The sequence below is a fragment of the Centroberyx affinis genome, unplaced genomic scaffold (assembly GCF_046629955.1).
Source record: "Centroberyx affinis isolate AG114_WGS23_722 - 3 ecotype Tasmania unplaced genomic scaffold, CSIRO-AGI_Caff_v1 ptg001013l_1, whole genome shotgun sequence".
Lineage (NCBI taxonomy): Eukaryota > Metazoa > Chordata > Actinopteri > Beryciformes > Berycidae > Centroberyx > Centroberyx affinis.
Window position 1 is genome coordinate 408,445 of NW_027279575.1, and position 19,584 is coordinate 428,028.

General features: G+C 39.8%; 1 protein-coding gene across 1 annotated transcript; it reads right to left on the reverse strand.

The window, feature by feature from the left end:
• Positions 1-2,394: 2,394 nt before the first annotated feature.
• slc6a13 (solute carrier family 6 member 13) lies at positions 2,395-19,162 on the reverse strand. Its single transcript, XM_071522683.1, has 14 exons — positions 18,955-19,162; positions 16,779-16,913; positions 14,930-15,070; positions 14,063-14,144; positions 13,276-13,408; positions 12,273-12,407; positions 8,903-9,006; positions 8,405-8,529; positions 6,775-6,887; positions 5,380-5,517; positions 4,648-4,750; positions 4,075-4,175; positions 3,558-3,728; positions 2,395-2,559 (listed from the first exon to the last, which is right to left on the reverse strand). The coding sequence occupies exons 1-14, from the start codon at positions 19,130-19,132 to the stop codon at positions 2,395-2,397; spliced, it is 1,824 nt and encodes a 607-aa protein (XP_071378784.1). The 5' UTR covers positions 19,133-19,162.
• Positions 19,163-19,584: the final 422 nt, after the last annotated feature.

Here is a 19,584-nt window from a genome sequence, read left to right on the forward strand (position 1 = left end):
TAACTGTCACAATATTAGATTAGATTAGATGAAATGCAAAAGATCCCAGAGGGGATTTTGTGTTGTAGTAGTAGGATACATCAAAGAATAGTATTTAAATAAGAATATAAGAATATAGCGATATATTTTATAATATGTTACTGGATGGCTGAAACTATGAAATGAGTCAAGAGTGTAAAAACTTGATCTTTGAACACCCACATCCAGCCCTTGACAGCTGATAACATTGAATATTCAACTGGCTTGAAAACCAGAATGGCTGCTTGCAGCTGCACACATATGTAAACTATTTAGTGATTTATGTATACAAACATTTTATATTCACGTGCAAAGAAACATGAGAAATCAAAGGTCTGCTTTTCTTTAAAACTTTTAATAAAAATGTCTTTTTTTTATTATTATGATTGTTATTATTTATTTATTTATTTTTTACATTCATCAGTGTAAGAGTAGACTATGAAGTTGTTAATCAATGCAAAAAATTATCCAAGAGCAAATACAATGTACAGCATATATTGCAACTGTGTGATGATGATGAATATGTACAACGAAAACATTTTTGAAAATGCAGCATCATTTTAGATACCCCATCACACCCTAAAATACTTCATGTATCATTTTCTTTTTAATATATTTAGGACATTTAGGAAAATAGTATAAAAGAGCAATTGAGATATCAAATAAAGAAAATATACTATCATCTGAAAATATGGTTTAGGTTATCATAAGTCAAGACTGTATTGCTAAAATGCAGTACATTTCCTCTCTAAACAATCTTGGAATCAATCAATCATTAGCCCCCGATCTCATACAGACAAAAGAGACAATATTACAACATTTAAATCTAACATGAGTATACATGTGATGAAAAACAAGCCATATGTTTCAGAAAATATAAAATATGTTTTTGTATATGGATATGGATGTTTCAATTGAAGGTTGTTTTTTCCCATTATATAAAAAAAAAATGTTAACATAGAAAAATTACAATTATAAAAGTGTTTCCAAACCCTATAAATGAAGAGTTTTATTCCAACAGCTATGTCATTACACAGTACTGTAAAAGCAGAGAACATCCCAAAACACTTCTTTGATTTTTGGAAGGAAAAGACTTACCCGACAGCTTCAATAATAATCCAGGGTGACATATGGATGTGTCAGAAGCCTATCAGAAATCATGTATGGGAGTAGGTGCCAATATTTTCAAATGGCAAACATCTTGTTTTGGAATGAAACCCTTCAAATATAGCAGAAGTACCACCAAGAACAACAATCGCCTGCTCTGTTCATATGTACCACAACTGTCAAAATTGTCTCCTTTAGGCACTTCACATTTTAATTTCATGGAATTCAGTGCAATGGAGATGAGGCAACACTGACACCAAATTCAAATCATGACAATAATAAAAAAAAGTATGAAAAAGTATAAATTTGTTGCAAAAATGGATCCTGTAAAGATTTACATGCAAATCTGCTAAGCTTGGTATAGCTAAGCAGGAGAAATAAAAAAAAAAACATATACTGAATCTATGAACATAAAATTAATCTGAAGTAAAGGCAAAGCTCAATTATCAGAGTTGGGGTCAATTCACCAATGTAAATTGAAAATTCAGTTCTTTTACAGAACATTCTCAGTCATTGCATTTTACATTGGTAATTAGTATGCATTTATACGATTTTTTAATTTTTATTTACAAAGATCCACATGCTGAAATGCTAGAATCAATTGACCCTGATATTGATCCCTGCACTGTATTGTACAGTAAGCAGGAGCTGTCAACATGATGTGGAAGTGCTATTGGAGAAAACACACACTGTGGTGCCTCCAGTGCTCCATCCACAGCAACCAGTTGTTAGAAACAATGAATAAACAGAATGTACATCATGTCATACTAATTGAACATTAGAGATGTCCATGAAAATGAGAAAAAAATGCTTCCTTAGAAAGCAGACATGATCAAGTGTAAATTCTTAGCCACTGTGCAAAAACAACGGACTAAGTTTTTCAAATGTTTATGCAACTCCGCCACAGGTGAATGACAAATCAACAGAACTTTCCTTATTCAAATACTGCACAGCAAGGGGAGGAAAAATGGGGACCAACTCTCTCGTAGAAGGATGAAAATCTTTATGAATGGCGAGACAGTCATTTGTGAAGGTACCGTACAAAAAGGAAAGCAGCAGGAACAATAACCGGTGCTGTTTCCCCAATAAAACCAGCAGAAGAAGACAGTACAGGTCAGGTGACTCACTCTGTAAGTCTGCATCTGTGCCTGTTTGGCCACCTTGTCTAGTGAGGTATTGCGGAGAGTGTTGGGATGAGGCCAGGCAGAGTGTCACAGCTGGGGATTAACCTTCGACCCCTCGGAGGCTCTGGTTCCAACTCTCAGGACTCTAGCAATTAGACTCCTTCTCATCGACGGGGAAGTAGCCGTCCTTGGTGGGCGGAGCTTTCTGACGGAGGCTGTCGCCGTCTGCGGCAAAGATGGCCAGCAGCTTCTCCTGCTCCAGCTTGGTCTTGGGTAAGTCGGTGGAAGGAGTAGTCAGGAGTGCAAGGCGCTATAAAAGACAGGAGGAGAGAGAGGAGAGGGAAAGGTGGGGTTAAAATAGTGAAAAACCTGCTGCATTGCACTGTTATATAGTGGCTATTTACACAAAGAGGAACAAACAGATAGAGTAACTCAGTACAAACATGGAAACTTCTTCAATTGACTTTATTTGGTATTTCTGGCCCATCACCAGGGATGAGTAGGTTACTTGTACATTACAGTTACTAGTTACCTCATTATGTTTGTGATCAGTAACATAATCCAAGAGATTACCCAAATTTAGTAATGTATTCTGATTACTGTCAGTTACTTTCAGATTACTTTATATTACCATATTACCATATTTGAGGTATAAAGGTACAGATGAGAAAAAGACGTAGAACACCTGCTGTTGTCTATTATCGGCACCAGCGAGAGGAGACACCTGTGCAATGCACATGACCTTATATGAACCTCACAACAACCTCCGAAGCAGGGGTGTTTCCCATGTATATAGGCTGAGCCTTTGACGTACACTTTGTGCGCATACAATGAACTGCAAACCTTTGTTCCACCTCCCCTTTCCCCAAAGTTTAGGTTGTAAAATAAATAGACAATAAATGAAAACGCAAAGAAAATGAATGTTGTGAAAGTCTTTCCCTGCACCTTACACCTGCAACTACTTAAATGGCCTTCTGAGTGTCTTGCTTTCACTTTTAAAAAGTAAATTCTCTAAAAAGTATTCCCAGAAGTAAACCTTTAATTTTTCATAAGTATCTGTAATCAGAATCCAATTTCTTTTTAGTTTACATAATAGAATACTGTATACGTATATTCTGTCACTACTCAACCCTGCCCATCACACAGAGCAATATGCACTTAGAGTCTCTGATAGTTTTCTAACTGGAAAGAGCAGATATTGATGTTTGGATGCACTGCAGGACAAGAAATGATGTCAAACAAGTCCTTTCTTCTGAAATGAGAAAAAGTACTGGCAGTTAAGAAAGACAGTATTTGTGCACCACTTACTTCTTTCAGTGTTCCAGGGGTGTAGTAGAGTTTCACTGCCGCCCAGAGGGGGATACACAGCATGGAGGACAGGGCCAGGATCCAGCCCAGACCGTAGCCCCACCATGGGTACGCATACTCATTGTTGTACTTCAGAGGAGTGTACTTGATCAGGGAGAAGGCAAAGGTTCCCTGAGTAGAGACAGACAGTGATGTTTGGTGGTTTTATTCTGCTGTTTTTAGGCCAAGCTACAAACCTGAAATGTGTCTTTTTAACTAAAAAGCTGATTATGAACCTTATCCCTGCCTTAAGACTAAACTTAACCCCACCTGAACCTTAAGCCTTAATTTTTTAAATGTATAGAGATTTTTGACTTTGCAGCTTGATCAGAAAAAGAAAACCATATTTGTCCATTTGTGGTGATATGCAAATCGAGATGCATTTACAACATCAGCCACCAGGGGGTGCTCTTATTTCAAGGGTGTAGTCATGGGATAGTGTAAGGAGATGCGTATTGAAAATGAATGTGAAACCCACAAAGCATGTTGCAGGAGTGAAAAAAAGCCAGCAGTATTTGATGAGAGAGCTGGGGCGATAGCCAATCATGTCCTCGATGTTGTCATAGAAACGGTCAGCACCTATAATCAGGGAGAGATGAGGGAAACACAGTGGAGACAACCATCAATCTCTAGCAATCAACTGTGACATGCAATCATGATAAGATTCATCCTATTTCAGCAGCAGAGATCTAAAGAAAAAAGACATAAATCTCAGTTGAATACTCTTCGTGAATAATAAAGTTTAATGCTGTGCTCCCATAAGCTCTGCTTTTTTTTTTTTTTTTAGCTCATTTAGTTAATTCACTTTTAATTTAATTCACTTGAACATTAGACATAAACCATCAAGTTAAAATAATATAGAACTCATTCAGCCTTTAGCCTCCCAATCTGCGAGTCAAACAAGAAAGACCCTGTAATTTTATGGATTGGCCCAGTGCTAGAGGGCAGTGGACGGGGATGAATAGTGCTTATGTCGCTTGTGAAAATAAAACCTTTGTCTTGCTGATGCCCCCCTCCATGCATTCCCACATAGCCTGGCCAACACACTCACCATAAATCCAAGCAATGCAAACAGTCTCAAAAACAGCCACGAAGAGCAGGCACATCCCACTGGCTGCATAGTAGTCAAAGAGCTGGAAGACATACATGCCTCCCTGTGGGGACACACAGAGGTTTAGGTAGAGCAAGTGGAAGGAAATCTGCATGCTGTCAAAAATGAGAAAAGCTGAGGAGCTGCATGTGTGAAATACATTTCATTCTTAAAGGCAAAATGTGCTGTGCAGCAAACATTCTGGTGAAGAGATCATCTTCAGTGCATATAATGAAAGAAACCATTGGCTGACCATTTACGGATATCAGGAAGCTTCATTGTCTATGTGAACCGAGTGCTGACACGAAACTGTAGTGGGTAGACTTGAGGAGTTTTATTTCAAAATGAGTTCGGCTCTTGCCATCAGCCTGGCTAAAGTCTTAAAGGCAACAAACTCTCCACTCACAAGTGAAATCTGCTACTTGAAAAGCTTCCCATTGAAATGGCAAAGCAGGAGTATTTCAACATACAGGTGGATTCATTTCAAGAGGTAACTGTATTTTACATGGTTTGTGTGCTGAGTGAACCTAAATGAGCAAAGGGCCTTCATCAAGCCACCAGTGCAGTTTATTATCCCTTTATTATAGCAGATTATTTAAATATTAGGCATTGTTAATATGCTTATGCAGAAACCCTCCTTTTCACAAGATAATATGCTTGTTCTGTAATCGTTATTATATCAGTGTGACCAACCTCCGTCAGCATGATGAGGCCCATGAGGAAGGAGACCACAGCCACTGCAAGGATGAAGAGCTCCCTGCGGTTCTTACGGCGGAAGGTGGAGGGATACATGTCCACCATGGCTGTCACCAGGCTCTCCACACACACAAACTAATAGGGAGAGATGATGCGTATTTAGTACAGACAAAGAAATGATGGTGTTTGTGTATTCATGCGGTCTTGGACATTCCTACAGATTGCAGGCCTGACCAAAAGAGTGCCAAACAACTAGCAATATTAGTGCAAATTTCTACTCCTTCTCTGCAGTAATATGCCCTAATCTTCTCACGACTAGACTACTGTAACTTCCTCCTTTCTGGCATCAACCAAAAGTCACTCTCTTGCCTCCAACTAGCTCAGAACGCAGCAGCTCGGCTTCTTACTGGTTCTAACAGACGACATCACATCACCCCAATCCTGGCTTCTCTCCATTGGCTCCCTGTTTGGTTTAGAATTGATTTTAAGATTTTACTGATCATTTTTAAAGTTTGGGTCTGGCTCCAAGCTACATAACAGATATAACATAACAGGCCAATCTTAAACTTGATACCCTTACCTCTTTAAATGATTTTAAACTCAGAATAATGGAAGTGGTCACTGTTAGCTGCAGTTGCTTCACCTAACAAACACTTGATTAAATATTGCTGCCTTGTTTTTGTTTATGCACTTTATTATGTAATGTATTCTTGTCATACCTATTGTTGCTGTTGTGATTGGATGTTGTTGTCCTGTTTTGTGTTTGTTGCTGCTATTTGACCCTGTCTTGGCTAGGTCTCACTTGTAAAAGAGGTTTTAATCTCAATGTGACTTTCTAGTTAAATAAAGGTTATATATACTGTATATATGTTGACTCCATATGAGCCAGTCTGCAGCCTTAGATCCTCAGGCGGGGATCTTCTGGCCATTCCAAAGTCTAGCCTTAAAACTAAAGGTGACCGTGCTTTTGCCATCAGGGCCCCTTGACTTTGGAACGACCTGCCTGAGGAGATGAGGCTAGCAGAATCAGTGACTTCTTTTAAATCACTTCTTAAAATTTTATCTTAATTGTTTTCATGGTTTTCATATTAGGATTATCCCATTATTTACTTGAATGTTGCTCTTTCTCACCTCTGTCCTCCTATCTGAATTTAATCCCTGTTTATTATTGCTTCATTGCTTTTTAAAATCAAATTTTGAGTATTCTGCTTTTACTTTGTCTGTCAAAGCACTTTGTAAACTCTGCTTTTAAAGTTGCTATATAAATAAAGTTATTATTATTATTATTATTAATAATAAGAATATGTAGCAGGGCTGTGTGGCAGAAACTATGTCTGAGACTGTAATGTGTCTGTGTGTGTGGGTGTCTGTGCACGTGTGTGTTGGTCTCACTTGGCTGTCCAGTCCCAGAAAGACGATCATGATGAAGAAGCAGCAGGCCCACAGAGGGGAGAAGGGCATCATGGACACGGCGCGAGGATAGGCTATGAAGGCCAAACCTGGACCTGAGTTAGACAGGGTTACAATTTGAATTTGAAGGAATAAAATGGGCATTCTCATTCAAATTAACATTCTTGAAGGGTCATGTGGTGACTACAAATAAGATGGCTGCCATAGAAGTTTTAATAATATTGCGGAATAAGCATTGGGTACAGTCCCTGGGATTCACAAAGCTGATATCTTGCCATGGAGAAGGCAAAGTGTGTGCTTGGCTTTTCAGTGATTTCAGTGTTGTGTTCTGCATCTCAACTTTCTGACTTTCATGCATTGCCCACAAAAGAAACAATGCTCATTTTAAAGTTCCATGGCAACCAGCTGAGGTACACTGAAGCAGACTACCACAATATACTAGGAACTGCCCTTTCAGTTCACACAAATGAAATGTTTAAATGTGTCACACCATAGAGCCGATTTAGAAACTGGAGGACAACCCCTAATTCATGTGCAGGCTTTGCATAAATGTCATCAGGACCTGCTCAAAGAAACTAGCTATGGAATCCTTTAACCTGGAAACTGACTGAACAAGATTAGCAACAAATGACCATTGCAACAGCTTTTCCCTCAACAAAGTTTTAAGACAGAGTAGAATCTGTTGTATAATATGGCATATTGTGGAAATTGAAAGAAAGATGATGTCTCTAATGGTTTATGCAACAGTAGAAGTAGCCGTATATTTAGATTTTAAATTCTGAAATATATTTCCCTTGTCACATTCCTTCAAATAGATTGATAGATTGATTTTATGTTAATGCAATACTCTCAAGGTGCCCAATCCATTACATTGCAATATGTGTATAGCAAAAAATACTCCCAAACAAGCTCAGATATTTGCCCAGGCTTTCTAGATAAAGTTTGGCTTTGGATAAAGAATCCACCTTTTCAGAAACATATCCCTTTCAAAATCAACGAACCAAAAGAAATAATAGAAATTAAAGACGTCATTTTGCTATAAAGCACACTTCTCAGATATTCTGCATAACTGAGTGTAGTGGCGTTTTTCCCACGGCGCATCACGAGGCAAATTCAGGTCAGGCAGTCAGTCAGTCAGTCAGTCAGGTAATGCTTAGTGAGATGATGTACTTTGTCAGATAAAGGGCATTTTTGACTGTGTGATGCAGTGTTTCCCATACAGGGGCACAAAATCAAAAGTTGGTCAGTGTTTAGAAATGGATCTAAATCGATCTCTAATGCACCTGATGTCGAATCACGTTATGTCTGTAATTTGGAGATGTACAGACAGCACACCAGCAGCACTGAACTCAATGCACAGGGTCTCCTGGTGTGAAAAATAAAGTGTAACTTAACATTCCACAGTCAGTAACAGGGATTTACAGACAGTAACTCATCTTCACTGCCATACCATCTTTAACGGTAGGTGATGTCACCTTGTGGTATTTAAGTAACATTAGTGGAATTAGGTAATTTAACCGTGTCGCAGTGCTTCAGTGCATAAAATTGAACATGCACCGTGGGTCTGTACAGGATCTGTGCTTGTTTCAAATACAGTAAGAAAACCACCAACCAGATTCAGCCACTTCTGAGATGGGCACGTTCTGCTCGTAGGACATAAAGCCCAGGATGGAGAAGATGGCGAAACCTGCTGTGAAACTGGTGCCACTGTTCAGGAAACACAGTGACAGGCAGTCCCTGGAAATAACACAGAAAGGAAGATATAAACATCAGAAAATGTGCTAAAAGTGCTAAAAATGTAGGCACTTATTATAGTGTAAAGTGCAACTTGAAGAGTTATGGTAAAAATCTGATGAAATGGAGTCACCATATAATTAACTAATAAAACATAATGAACAATGCAGCATCTGAGGCCCAAAGTCGAGGCCCACAGCTCACATTGGTTTATCACACTATAACTCAAAACAGATCAGTCATATTTCCTAATCTCATCAGTGAATTACATCTACCTTTTTTTAAGATCAGCATTTATTGATGAGTGAGATAGAGAGGGAATAGTGTATTGTTGGGTTGATCTTGATGTTGATTGCATCATCATTTCAGTCCTGACCTGTAGCAGTTGTTGTTATATTTGTTGTAGCTTCCCAGGGCGGTGAGACAGCCCAGGCAGATGGCATAGGAGAAGAAGATCTGAGTTCCAGCATCCATCCATACCTTGGGACAGAATAGATATGCGATAGTCACTGCCCCTTTAACTGATCAAATAAATATAAATTTAACATAAGGATAAACTAAGAATAGTTTTTTTTGTTTTAGTAGGTCTGTTAACCATATTAGTTGTGCTGATTTTACATAGTTGGCTGTCCACGCTGTCATCTGTAAAACACTGACAATTTATTGTGATTCGAACAGGCATAAAGAGACGCTGATAGTTTCACTTGTGAGTAAGCTCTATCCCACCAGTGTTTGTATCAACAAGGAACATCACTAAGCAATATACAGGTACAGCAGGTAAACACCAAACTAGATTCTAGTACATTCTAGTACATCAGGTCTTCCATACAGACAACAGTGCCACAGTAGCAGCAGACTCTTGGAAAAGTTAGTTGCGAAGCCTCAGCTCAGCTCAGTTGTGTCAGTATGGTGTCCATCGGTGGGTGGGCCTGATTTTGACAATCACACAGCCTCTTGAGGTGCATATTGAAAACGTTACCTCCAGTCACCCCATGTCTTCTCACACAACACAACCCACCTCCCAATGCATCTATCAAATCCCAAATCTCCTTAGCCCTAAACTCACCCTCTCAACCCTGTCGCCCTGCCATCATCAGACCGGTAAAGGCCTATTATCCATCCCCATCTCCCCACTGCACTGCAAGTGTGGTACTTTTCCTCCCAGTCTTCAAAACGCCAAATTGCACTTCCAAATTTGAATGAGGGCTCTCTTTGTTTTTAGAATTCTGGTAAAGTGGTGCCAGAGCACCGGGGCATGTTTTAGATAGCTGGGAGCCAGCATTGAGGCTCTGATTGACTGGGGGTCCAGCCAACAACATGAGCACAGGTCACACCACTCCACAAAGGCAGGTGTTCCCAAGGCCCCGACTACACCAACCTCACTTGTCTGCACGCACAGGGCTTGTATTCATCCCCAGAGCCCTGAGAGTGATTGAAGAGGACACTTCATTTTGATTTTCATGCCGGTTGCTATCTAACAGCAAGTGCCAAAATAGAGAAGTGGTTGTGAAATTGCCCCCCACTAATGCCCCCCTCCTCTCTCTCATCAGCAGTGGATAACTCCTGGGAGCTCGGCTGGACACATTCCTCACGCTTGCGTCTGCTAAGTTTTATCACCATCCACGTGTTAAACAGTCGGTCTATGGGAGTCTCTGAGATTCTCTGAGATTCCCTCATACTTGGCCCTGGCTTCTGGGAGATGACATTGTATCTTTGCCAATATATCTGAGATTCTTTCATATGCAAGTTATTCTTCCCTCAGAATATAGTCAGAATCGGTTCCCACTGGGTGAGAGGAAGTCTATCAGTAACCCAAAACACAACCACTTGGCAATTTAGGTTATAAAATTAAATCACCTGGTTCATCCATTTCACACAAGTCATCTTTTAATTAAGATGTTCTCAAATAATCGCTTGGGGAACTGTGTTGTTCAGGCACAGTTAGTGGTCTGTTACATTTTGATTGGATTATAGGCATTTTGCTGATGCTTTCATCTGAAGTGACCTATAATGAGTGAACCACAGGAACTACTCTATATCTATTCTCATTAAAAATCTGAACTTTTTCCATGCATTTCCATCCTATTCAGTATAACTACCTCATGGTACAGTATGTTGCTCCACTGCACAGCTGGACTTTTACCTACCTACGTTTACCTGCAACCCACTGCATGTCACACTGCAAGACTGCACATAGTGATGGATTATTTTGTATTTATGTAGAGTGCTATATTTAGTCTACTGTCCTGCTGTCCTGCAATTATCTCTTGCACTGCATGTAAGAACCTTGTGTGCTTTCACCCTATGTGCAAATATGTACTGTGTACTATGTTATGTCACAAAGAAAATTTCCAGCACATTTGTTGTACTTGGCAAATAAAGTGTTTCTGATAACTGCCAACATGATAGGACACAACCAATAGTGAGGAGTACAAGGTTCAGAGCTACTGTATCCACATCATAGGTGTAACAAAACTTTCCTGTGATACTAGTTGACCAAACACTGTGAAATATGTTTTTCTCGCGCATGAAAGAAGTCACAACAAAATCCTACATTTCTAGATTGCCAACCTACAAGCAGCCACTTCACAGCAGGAACACTCCCTCCTGTTGGCCCTGGGGGATTTAACCAAATCAGCGTTTTGGGTATTGATCATCCTCTGTATCTCTATGCCTACCTGCTGCCCCAGTGACATTCAGTTAAGGAATCTATGTGGGTCAGTCAGCAGCTGAGGCCATGGCAACAAGGGCATCGCTAAGCTAACGCATTTTATTTGTACATTCCTTTTACCACAGATGTGAGCATGTTGAGATATTTTAACTGTTAACACACAGATGATATAAACTGAACAACCGTTCCTTTCAGGGAGCCAGGGAGGAACTGCTGCGCCTGAGCTGCTTGTATGAAAACTGCTGTCTGTCTATCCTGCGTGCATCTGATGGAAATGTCAGTGTGACACACCAAGATGACCTGGACTTTAAACACTCCTAGTAACTGCAGGCTTCTATTGAAAAAAAAACAAAAAACAAAATCCTATGCTTTCAACATGCTTGGAAAGTGTGTGTATGTGTGTGTGTAGGTGAGGTGGGTGTGAGCATATCAGTATGGATATGTATAATGAGCAGGATACATATCGCAAGGTGTCGAAAAGCATCAAAATAGTTGATTTTTGTAATGTCAGTTTTCTTCTTGTTTATGGGTATTTGCACAGAGAAAATGAATTGAAGGGTGCAATTCTCACAGAAAAAATTGAGTTCCAAGCCACTCACAAAAAGTGAATAAGCCATTCTTCATCAGACCACCCTGATGAAGGCTGTTTAACACGCCCATTTAATAAAGGCTTTTTAACTTTCTGTGAGTGCCTTGGGCCTTTTCTTTTCTCTGTGAAAACTTTGTTACCCCTGTTTCCAAAGCGCACCACTAATTACATAATTTCTCACCGTTGAAGCGCACCTTGTACTTATTTGCTTTAGCTAAGGGTCTAATTCTATTTTTAAGAGCAGGTGACATGCTGTTAAGCAGAAATCATTTACCCTGCTGCATAGTGAAATATACTTCTATTCAACACAGAAAGACACTGAAGACTTCCTAAGGAAATCAAAGAACCAGAAACGGCATCAGTACTGAAACACTTTCCAATGATACTCATCCTTGACGTGTGTGTATGGTGTGTGTCTGAGAGCATGTGTTTCTGTGTATTTCCAGCATAAGTGTAAATCCGAGAACACGTGTGCTTCCGGCATACCTGCGGGTCAGACAGGCGTCCCAGGTCAGGGTAGAGGTAGAACTTGATTCCCCTGGAGGCTCCGGGCAGGGTGACCCCTCGGATCAGCAGGATCAACAGCATGGCGTAAGGGAATGTGGCTGTGAAGTACACCACCTGAGGACACACAACATCCACTCCTCAACAGGCCTGCCTGTGGGCTGCTGAAGTGTGTGTGGGGTATGATGATTGCCCCCTTACAAGTTATCCTTCCTTTCCAAACTATCACAGTGAGTTTGAGACGAAAGAAAATGAATCTATTTGAAATTGACGAGTTGACTGTTGCCTCTCTCTTTCTCTCTCACAAACATATACTCCTTCTTTCATACTTTTACTTAGATTGTCAGTTGTTTATGATGAAATGTGTTTGTATGTAACTAAATGTACTTCTATCTCCATTAGTGGGGAATGGGACACTCTTTGTGGTTTGGGCTGATAAGACAGGTGCATTTTTATGTTTCTAGGAAGGAACTAAGTAGTTTATAGTCAAAATTTGATTGGCATTTGTTTTACTGTTTGTCTTATTAAGCACTTTGTAACTCTGCTTTGGGAAGTGCTTTTCAAATAAAAATAATGGTGATGGTGATGATGTTTATCATTAATACAGTGGGCGTTAAGATCTTAAAGTGGTAATGCTCCAGATCCTTGTTCTTTTTGATCTTTGGTACACTGTAACATCTTTTTCCTTGGAAGAAGGTGGTGGCTATAGCTACTCATACTAACAACCAAGATCTTCTTCTGTTTATTTCAAACAAGTCGTTGTTTCTGCTGACAGAAACGTAAAACATAACTTCCCGTGTGTCTGAGGAAACACCTACCAAATGTGGGTATAGGTTGACTTGGTTCACTATTGTGTTCTATCAATCAGATATACAGCAAAACAGCGAACAGGCCTTTATTTATATGAAAATGGCACAGATTATTACTTTAAGATATCACTAATGTCAAGTGAGACAGATCTTATTCCCATGGAGGATTGTTTTACCTTGCCAGTTGACTTGACTCCCTTCCAGATGCAGAAGTAGCAGATGATCCAGGCAACTAACAGGCACACCACCAGGTCCCAGTTCAGAGAGCCAATCTGATCGATACCTGGGGATATTCTTAGCACCCTCCGCCTAGAGACACATACACACACATGATATAGATTTACACACACACACGCACACACCAACACACACATAGGAACAACACTGGAATCTTTTATTGAATCAAATCATAGACAGAATTGATTATATCACATTTCACATTGCTCACATCTCTATACAAAAAGCATGTCATCTGTCTGAACTCATATCATAACTGCAATCACCTCACAGGATCTTGTTATGCATTGATTTGTGGGAAGATAAGAGCCTATTAGCGTTCCAAAAGGCTATTTAGCAAAACTATAAAACCTTGGAATCAACAGAAAACTCTTGTATGCAGTCTAACAATCGTATTTCTTAAAACAAATGGAAAAAATCTGCCTATAAAAGAGAGTGAGATTTCCATTGATTTTCACTTTTTCAATACTTTGCCCCAAGTATTTTTTTTATTTCAGTAACATTATCTTGAAACACTTGTTCAAATACAATTCTTGACATAAGTGAAAGTATATTGTAAAGAAAGCTTTCACCCCATTCACAGATTTTTCACTTGTTTAAAGAAAAAGGTGGATGGAATACAAGATTAAATTACTTGTTAAGATGAATATTTGTTCCGGTGAAGTTGTTGGCACTGAAGGCCATTCTAGGACACAGCTGGACAACAGTCCCTAACTAGGCACTTACTCCCAGAACTCAATGACAGGAGAGGTGGTGTTCTCATAGTGATTGATGGAACTATTCCCCCTCTGAAACTCCATACAGGAATCTTGAAAGAAGGAAAAACAAAAAGACATTCAATCCAGTGGAGAAATCCAAGCTTTCTTGGGTTTCCAAGGGAAACACAGGCAAGTGAAACAATGCCACCACAGTGTCGGAGGGCTGAAGCAACACTCACTCGGCTAAAATAAAATAAAAGTAAATGAAATGAAATGATGACAAATAAAAGGGGAGCACAAAACATTAAAACGTATATAATTAATTTTAACAAAATAAATACAAAATATATAATAAAAATAAATATAATAAAAAAGACAAATAAAAATAAAGCAATAAAAATAGAATACACATAAATATATAAAAATCTATAAAAAAAAGACAATATAATAAAATAATACAAAAAATGAAATACAATGAAACAAAGGACACACCTGCATAAAAATAAAAAAAACACAACACAAGACACAGCCAAAGGAGTAAGTATAGTGCCTTCCTATCAAATACAACAGGATAAACTCCATTCAAAATTATTTACATATGTGAAAACTAACTCATAACTAATTTTGGTGATTTGCATGTTTTAACTTCAGTTGAAGGATTTCACGCTCCTCTATGGGATGAAAAAGTCCTACCACCCTTGGTCTTACAAAACCCTTTCAGAACCCCATTAAATAAACTCAAAACTACATGGTGGTCAAGCCGACAACAAAGCTGTTTTTCTTAGTTCCTGAAAAGTTGTTATTTTGGAGATGAGGTTTTGACTGGACAGGGATGATATATACATGTCTAACAATGGCGTGTCTTTGGCTGTGTGTATGGTGCCTTGTGTCTGACCTGTGTTCCATGTGTTGTTGCAGGAGGCCCATGGCAGGTCCCAGGTGAAGGAGTTGGACAGGTAGAAGATGGCCCATGCCAGCACGATGATGTAGTAGATATTCAACAAACCCACAATGACCTGGGTGGCATAGCCCACTCCTGGAACAGAAAACACAGAGAGACATGAGTCCATTGTTGTTGCTTCAAACATGGCTTTTTGTGGTACATGGGTACTGGCTCTGTAAGTTTTTGCACCAATGTCACCAACATAAATTGCTGGACATTTATCGTACTGGAAAGTAGAATAGACTGCAACCATTATTTTTCATTTGTCGAAACATGTCAAGGTTGCCACTTGTTTTTAAATAAAAGATCATCATGTGTTTACCTAATAATCCGTAACATTTTCATATAAATTAATGTCTGTTTTGCTACTCTCTATTGTTGATTGATATGACACAATATTGATTCAACCTATACCCAGTGCATGAAAGCTTTTACAATTCCTACATTTGCTGTTCTAAACACCTGGTGTCTGGTAGCTCTGCCCTGGGGAAAATCTGGCGCACAGGAATTTTACATTTCTGGCAGCAGCAACAGTGGTTTGTTTGGAATAAATAGAGGAAGAACTGGGTAGCCTAGTTAGCATGAGCAGTGATAGCTGCCATGGCTGAACAGAGAAAGGAGCAAACTTTATCAACAGAAAATCCAAGGAAAAAGACATTACTGGCAGTATTGGCCACACGGTTTAACTGCCAATGATCTCTGGGAAGTGCAGCGCAAAAACCAGTGAGTATCGGTTTTACTTTTAAATTTGAGTTGAATGTGAATTGATCCCAATTCAAGTGTCTTGTATTGATGGTGACTGTCCCTAAAGACTGACACATGAGCAGTCAGTCTTTCTCAAGCCTCTCACAGAAGCTGATCTTGAATCAGTGGCAAGCAGCAATTGACAGCTCCATTCAATACGGATGAGAAGGCAAAACTCATCTTTGAACAAAGCACTACTCTGCAGTGTTTGATGAAACCGGTCCTCAGCTCACTGGCACTCTTGCAAATGATTGGATGCTATGGTCAAATGCATTACATGGTAAATAAATTACGAGACACGCCACTTTCAAATCGAAGTCTTGTCCCGACACAAAGTGCCTGACTCGACTCTTTCCCAGCCTCCATCCTCTGTGGCTTATGTGTGACTGACTGCAGACTTGTGCTTATTTGAGGGCAATTGAATGGTTAAAGCTTTGGAGGATTTGGATGTTAGCCAGTGCTGGCTGAATGCCAGCCATTACAACCACATGCAATGCCCTCCCACGTCTTTGTGGCATGCAGACTGGATAGATCTGACACAGATATGTGTGCACACACATACACACACATAGACACACGCATACAAACACAAATGCACATACATATTACACAAAATACATGCATGTGCACATAATATGCACACACACACTCCTAAAATTCTTGCTGTAATAGAAATATTGGCATTATCCCTGCCTGTCACAATCAACAAATTGTTTCACAGTAACACTGGCATACTGTGAACTCTGGAGCATTACACATTTACATTCAAAACGATGAATCTCCCCCACACATAAACGTTAACAATGCAACTAGGAAACATCTGAACTATGTCATATTGAATTTGCATGATAAACAGATCTTGCAAAATCATCTAACTCAAAGGAGGAATGCATGGCACTTACAGAGGGGTTTGAGTCCCACTGGGGCTTCCCATTAATCTATCCACTCATGGTACTGTAAGGTATTTTTTAGACAGGTACATTTTTAGAGAATTTTTTTTGTGTTATGGTATCTCACCTAATCGAAACTGTATTCCCTTCGAAAATGAGTGGATTACCTTCAAACAGAGGGCAGATCTTTCTCCAGCAGGTGATGCCTCCCTCACTGGTGTACTGGCCCAGAGCCGTCTCCAGGAAGAAGACAGGGATGCCACAAGCAAACAGGAAGATAAGGTACGGGATAAAGAAGGCACCTGGTATGAGCACACAGGTTAAAAGGACAGTTCAGTCAAATACCTTCATATGCCCCAAACATTGTCAGTGAACACTGGTGCAAATCAGTGAAATTTGGTGTTAATGAATACCTTCACATCTTTACATCTTTAGAAACTATCTTTTTAAACATTTTAGTCTACTTCCTATTATGACTGACATAAAAAAATCCCAGATATTGATGAATGCTCTGATTGGTGGACAGCATGCATTGTTAATGAGGTGCCCTGTAATCTGTCAGACATTAGCCAACTGGCTGCCTGCCAGACTAGCCAAATCCCAATGCCTCCTGTATTGTCCATGGGTGCCCAAGTTCCAACATTGGATATTTGTTCCACAAAGATAACAAGGACACACAGTGTCATGCGAAGCCCCCTACAAATCTATGAGGTGCTTCGCATCTAAAAATACTGCTATGCAGTAGATAGCACAATTAGACAGACTCTCACTTTGTCCAACAATCTACGTTTTGTCAGTGCTGCCAGCGCTCCTCCGAAGGAGGCCTGCAGCAGCTGGCATGTTGTTGTTGCTAGATTTTGCAAATTTTCAGACCACCTAGAGACTTTACTTCTCAGAATTGACTAGCGACAAATCTGACTACTTTTTTGGATTGTGGGAAAAAATATTAATGTGTTGCTGACTCTCCAAGCATTTGATGACAAACTACATGATAATCCTAACCCTAACTGCCCAGTCGACGGATGAGGCAGGGAGAGTCCTCAGGATGGCCCTCTACAAACCTAATCTTAATGCTGCATGTATATACAGTATGTGCATGATGACAGCTGATCTGTCTTGCTCTGAAATCTCTAACAAATGGTACAAAACATTGGGGGGATGGATTCATTTTCAACCCAAAGAAACAATTGCTGTTTCATGATGTAACAAACAGCTTTTAAACGTTTTGCTTTGTAATTCAAAGCACCCTCCTCATGTCTACTCCACACAACTGTCTGAGTTGCCATCTCGAAAAAGCAGAGAGGAGAACAGGCCAGTGGCAGAGCAGAGAGGCAAGACAACAGGCTTATCATTGGGCGAGAAATAGGATCAAAAACTTTTTTTTTTTTGGGGGGCAGTGGACCAATTGGGCCACTGTGTGACCAATCAACTGGATGAAGTCAGATAGTCTACAATTTCAACCAGTTTATTCTCTATGATCCAAGGTGGGTGTGAAGCAGCATGTCAAACAGCATTTGAAGATCTCAGCATTCGATTACATGGGAGAGTTTACATCAAGGGAGTTATTTTGTGTCAAATAGTCCCATTGAGCAGCATTGGAAAAACCTCACATTTAGTCTTTGTACTCAAAAGCAGTTGTTGCAGACAATTACCAAAGTGAGTATTGAAGTTTTGAAGACTGTCTCTTTGACCTCATCAAGCCCCTGCTGCCTGGCTGGGACTCCAGATGCAAACTAGACAGGAGCAGTGAGATGTGCAGCATTCGTTTAAGTCTTATAAGTTTGCTGCCTGCAGGATAAACTCGATTTCACATGCATTTCCTCTGTTTGATCAGATCACATTTTGAGTTTTGCACAGTGCTGTAGGGATTTACAAGCCTAGTCTTAGCTGCCTCAGAAATGTGAAAAAATATCTAAAAATGAGACACAAAATGCAAATCATTGAAAGTTTTTTGTAATGCATTTTCATACTTCCAAATTAGCATTTTGAGTAATTTTACATGCCTTTTAACCTATAAAATTTCATGTCATTTTAAGGTCTTTATTGCTTTGAAATTAAATATACCCCATGGCTCCATGTCATGGTAAAACAAACATTCAGCCAGTAAACGGTTAAGACTTTTTAGCAACGATTAGCAATGAACTTAAGGCTGTATTAATTGTTAATATTAGCAATCATTAAAGGTTTGAACTAATGGTCAATGCAATAGTTAAGTCTACTGCCGCGTTATATATTTTACTACATATTCTTACTGATGGCCTGGTTGCTGAAACTGAAACTTTTGTGTCAAAATAGCAACTTGATTAACAATATTAACCAGAGATAAGCAACTTCAGAACTCACCTCCTCCATTCTTATAGCACAGGTAGGGGAAGCGCCAGACATTCCCCAGGCCTATAATCTCTCCAGCCACTGACAGGACAAACTCAAGCTTGTTGCCCCACTGCCCCCTGTCTTTCATCTTCTCCTCTGTACTGGGCACGATGTCCAGGGGCCGGCTGTGTCCATTGGAGGGCTCCATCTTGGACAAGTTGTCCGTGTCACCTGTACGTCCTTGGGGGACACGTGGGATAGGAGCAGGAGGAGGGGAAGGAGAGAATAATTATGAGGAAGAAATGAAGGGGTAGACATTGACATTACCTTGGGGGTTGTGATGGTGTAAAGGTTAGAGAAGGGCGGCATGCGACTGGAAGGTTATCAGTTCAAATTCCCGGAGAGGCTCGAAAAACCTGAGTGAAAGGGTAACGCTCCCCTTAGCTCAACAACTACTAGAGAGGTGCCCTTTTACATCCTGATTTTCCCCTTAAATTTTCCCTTAAGCAGCTTCAAAGTTTTGCCATTTTTCCATACTGTTTGACAATGTCACATACATACGCTCTATTTGCTTGTTCAAACACTTGATTCAAACTATCACACTTATATTTAGTGAAATATTCAAACCCAAGATGCCATCTTTTTATGGCTGCACCATTA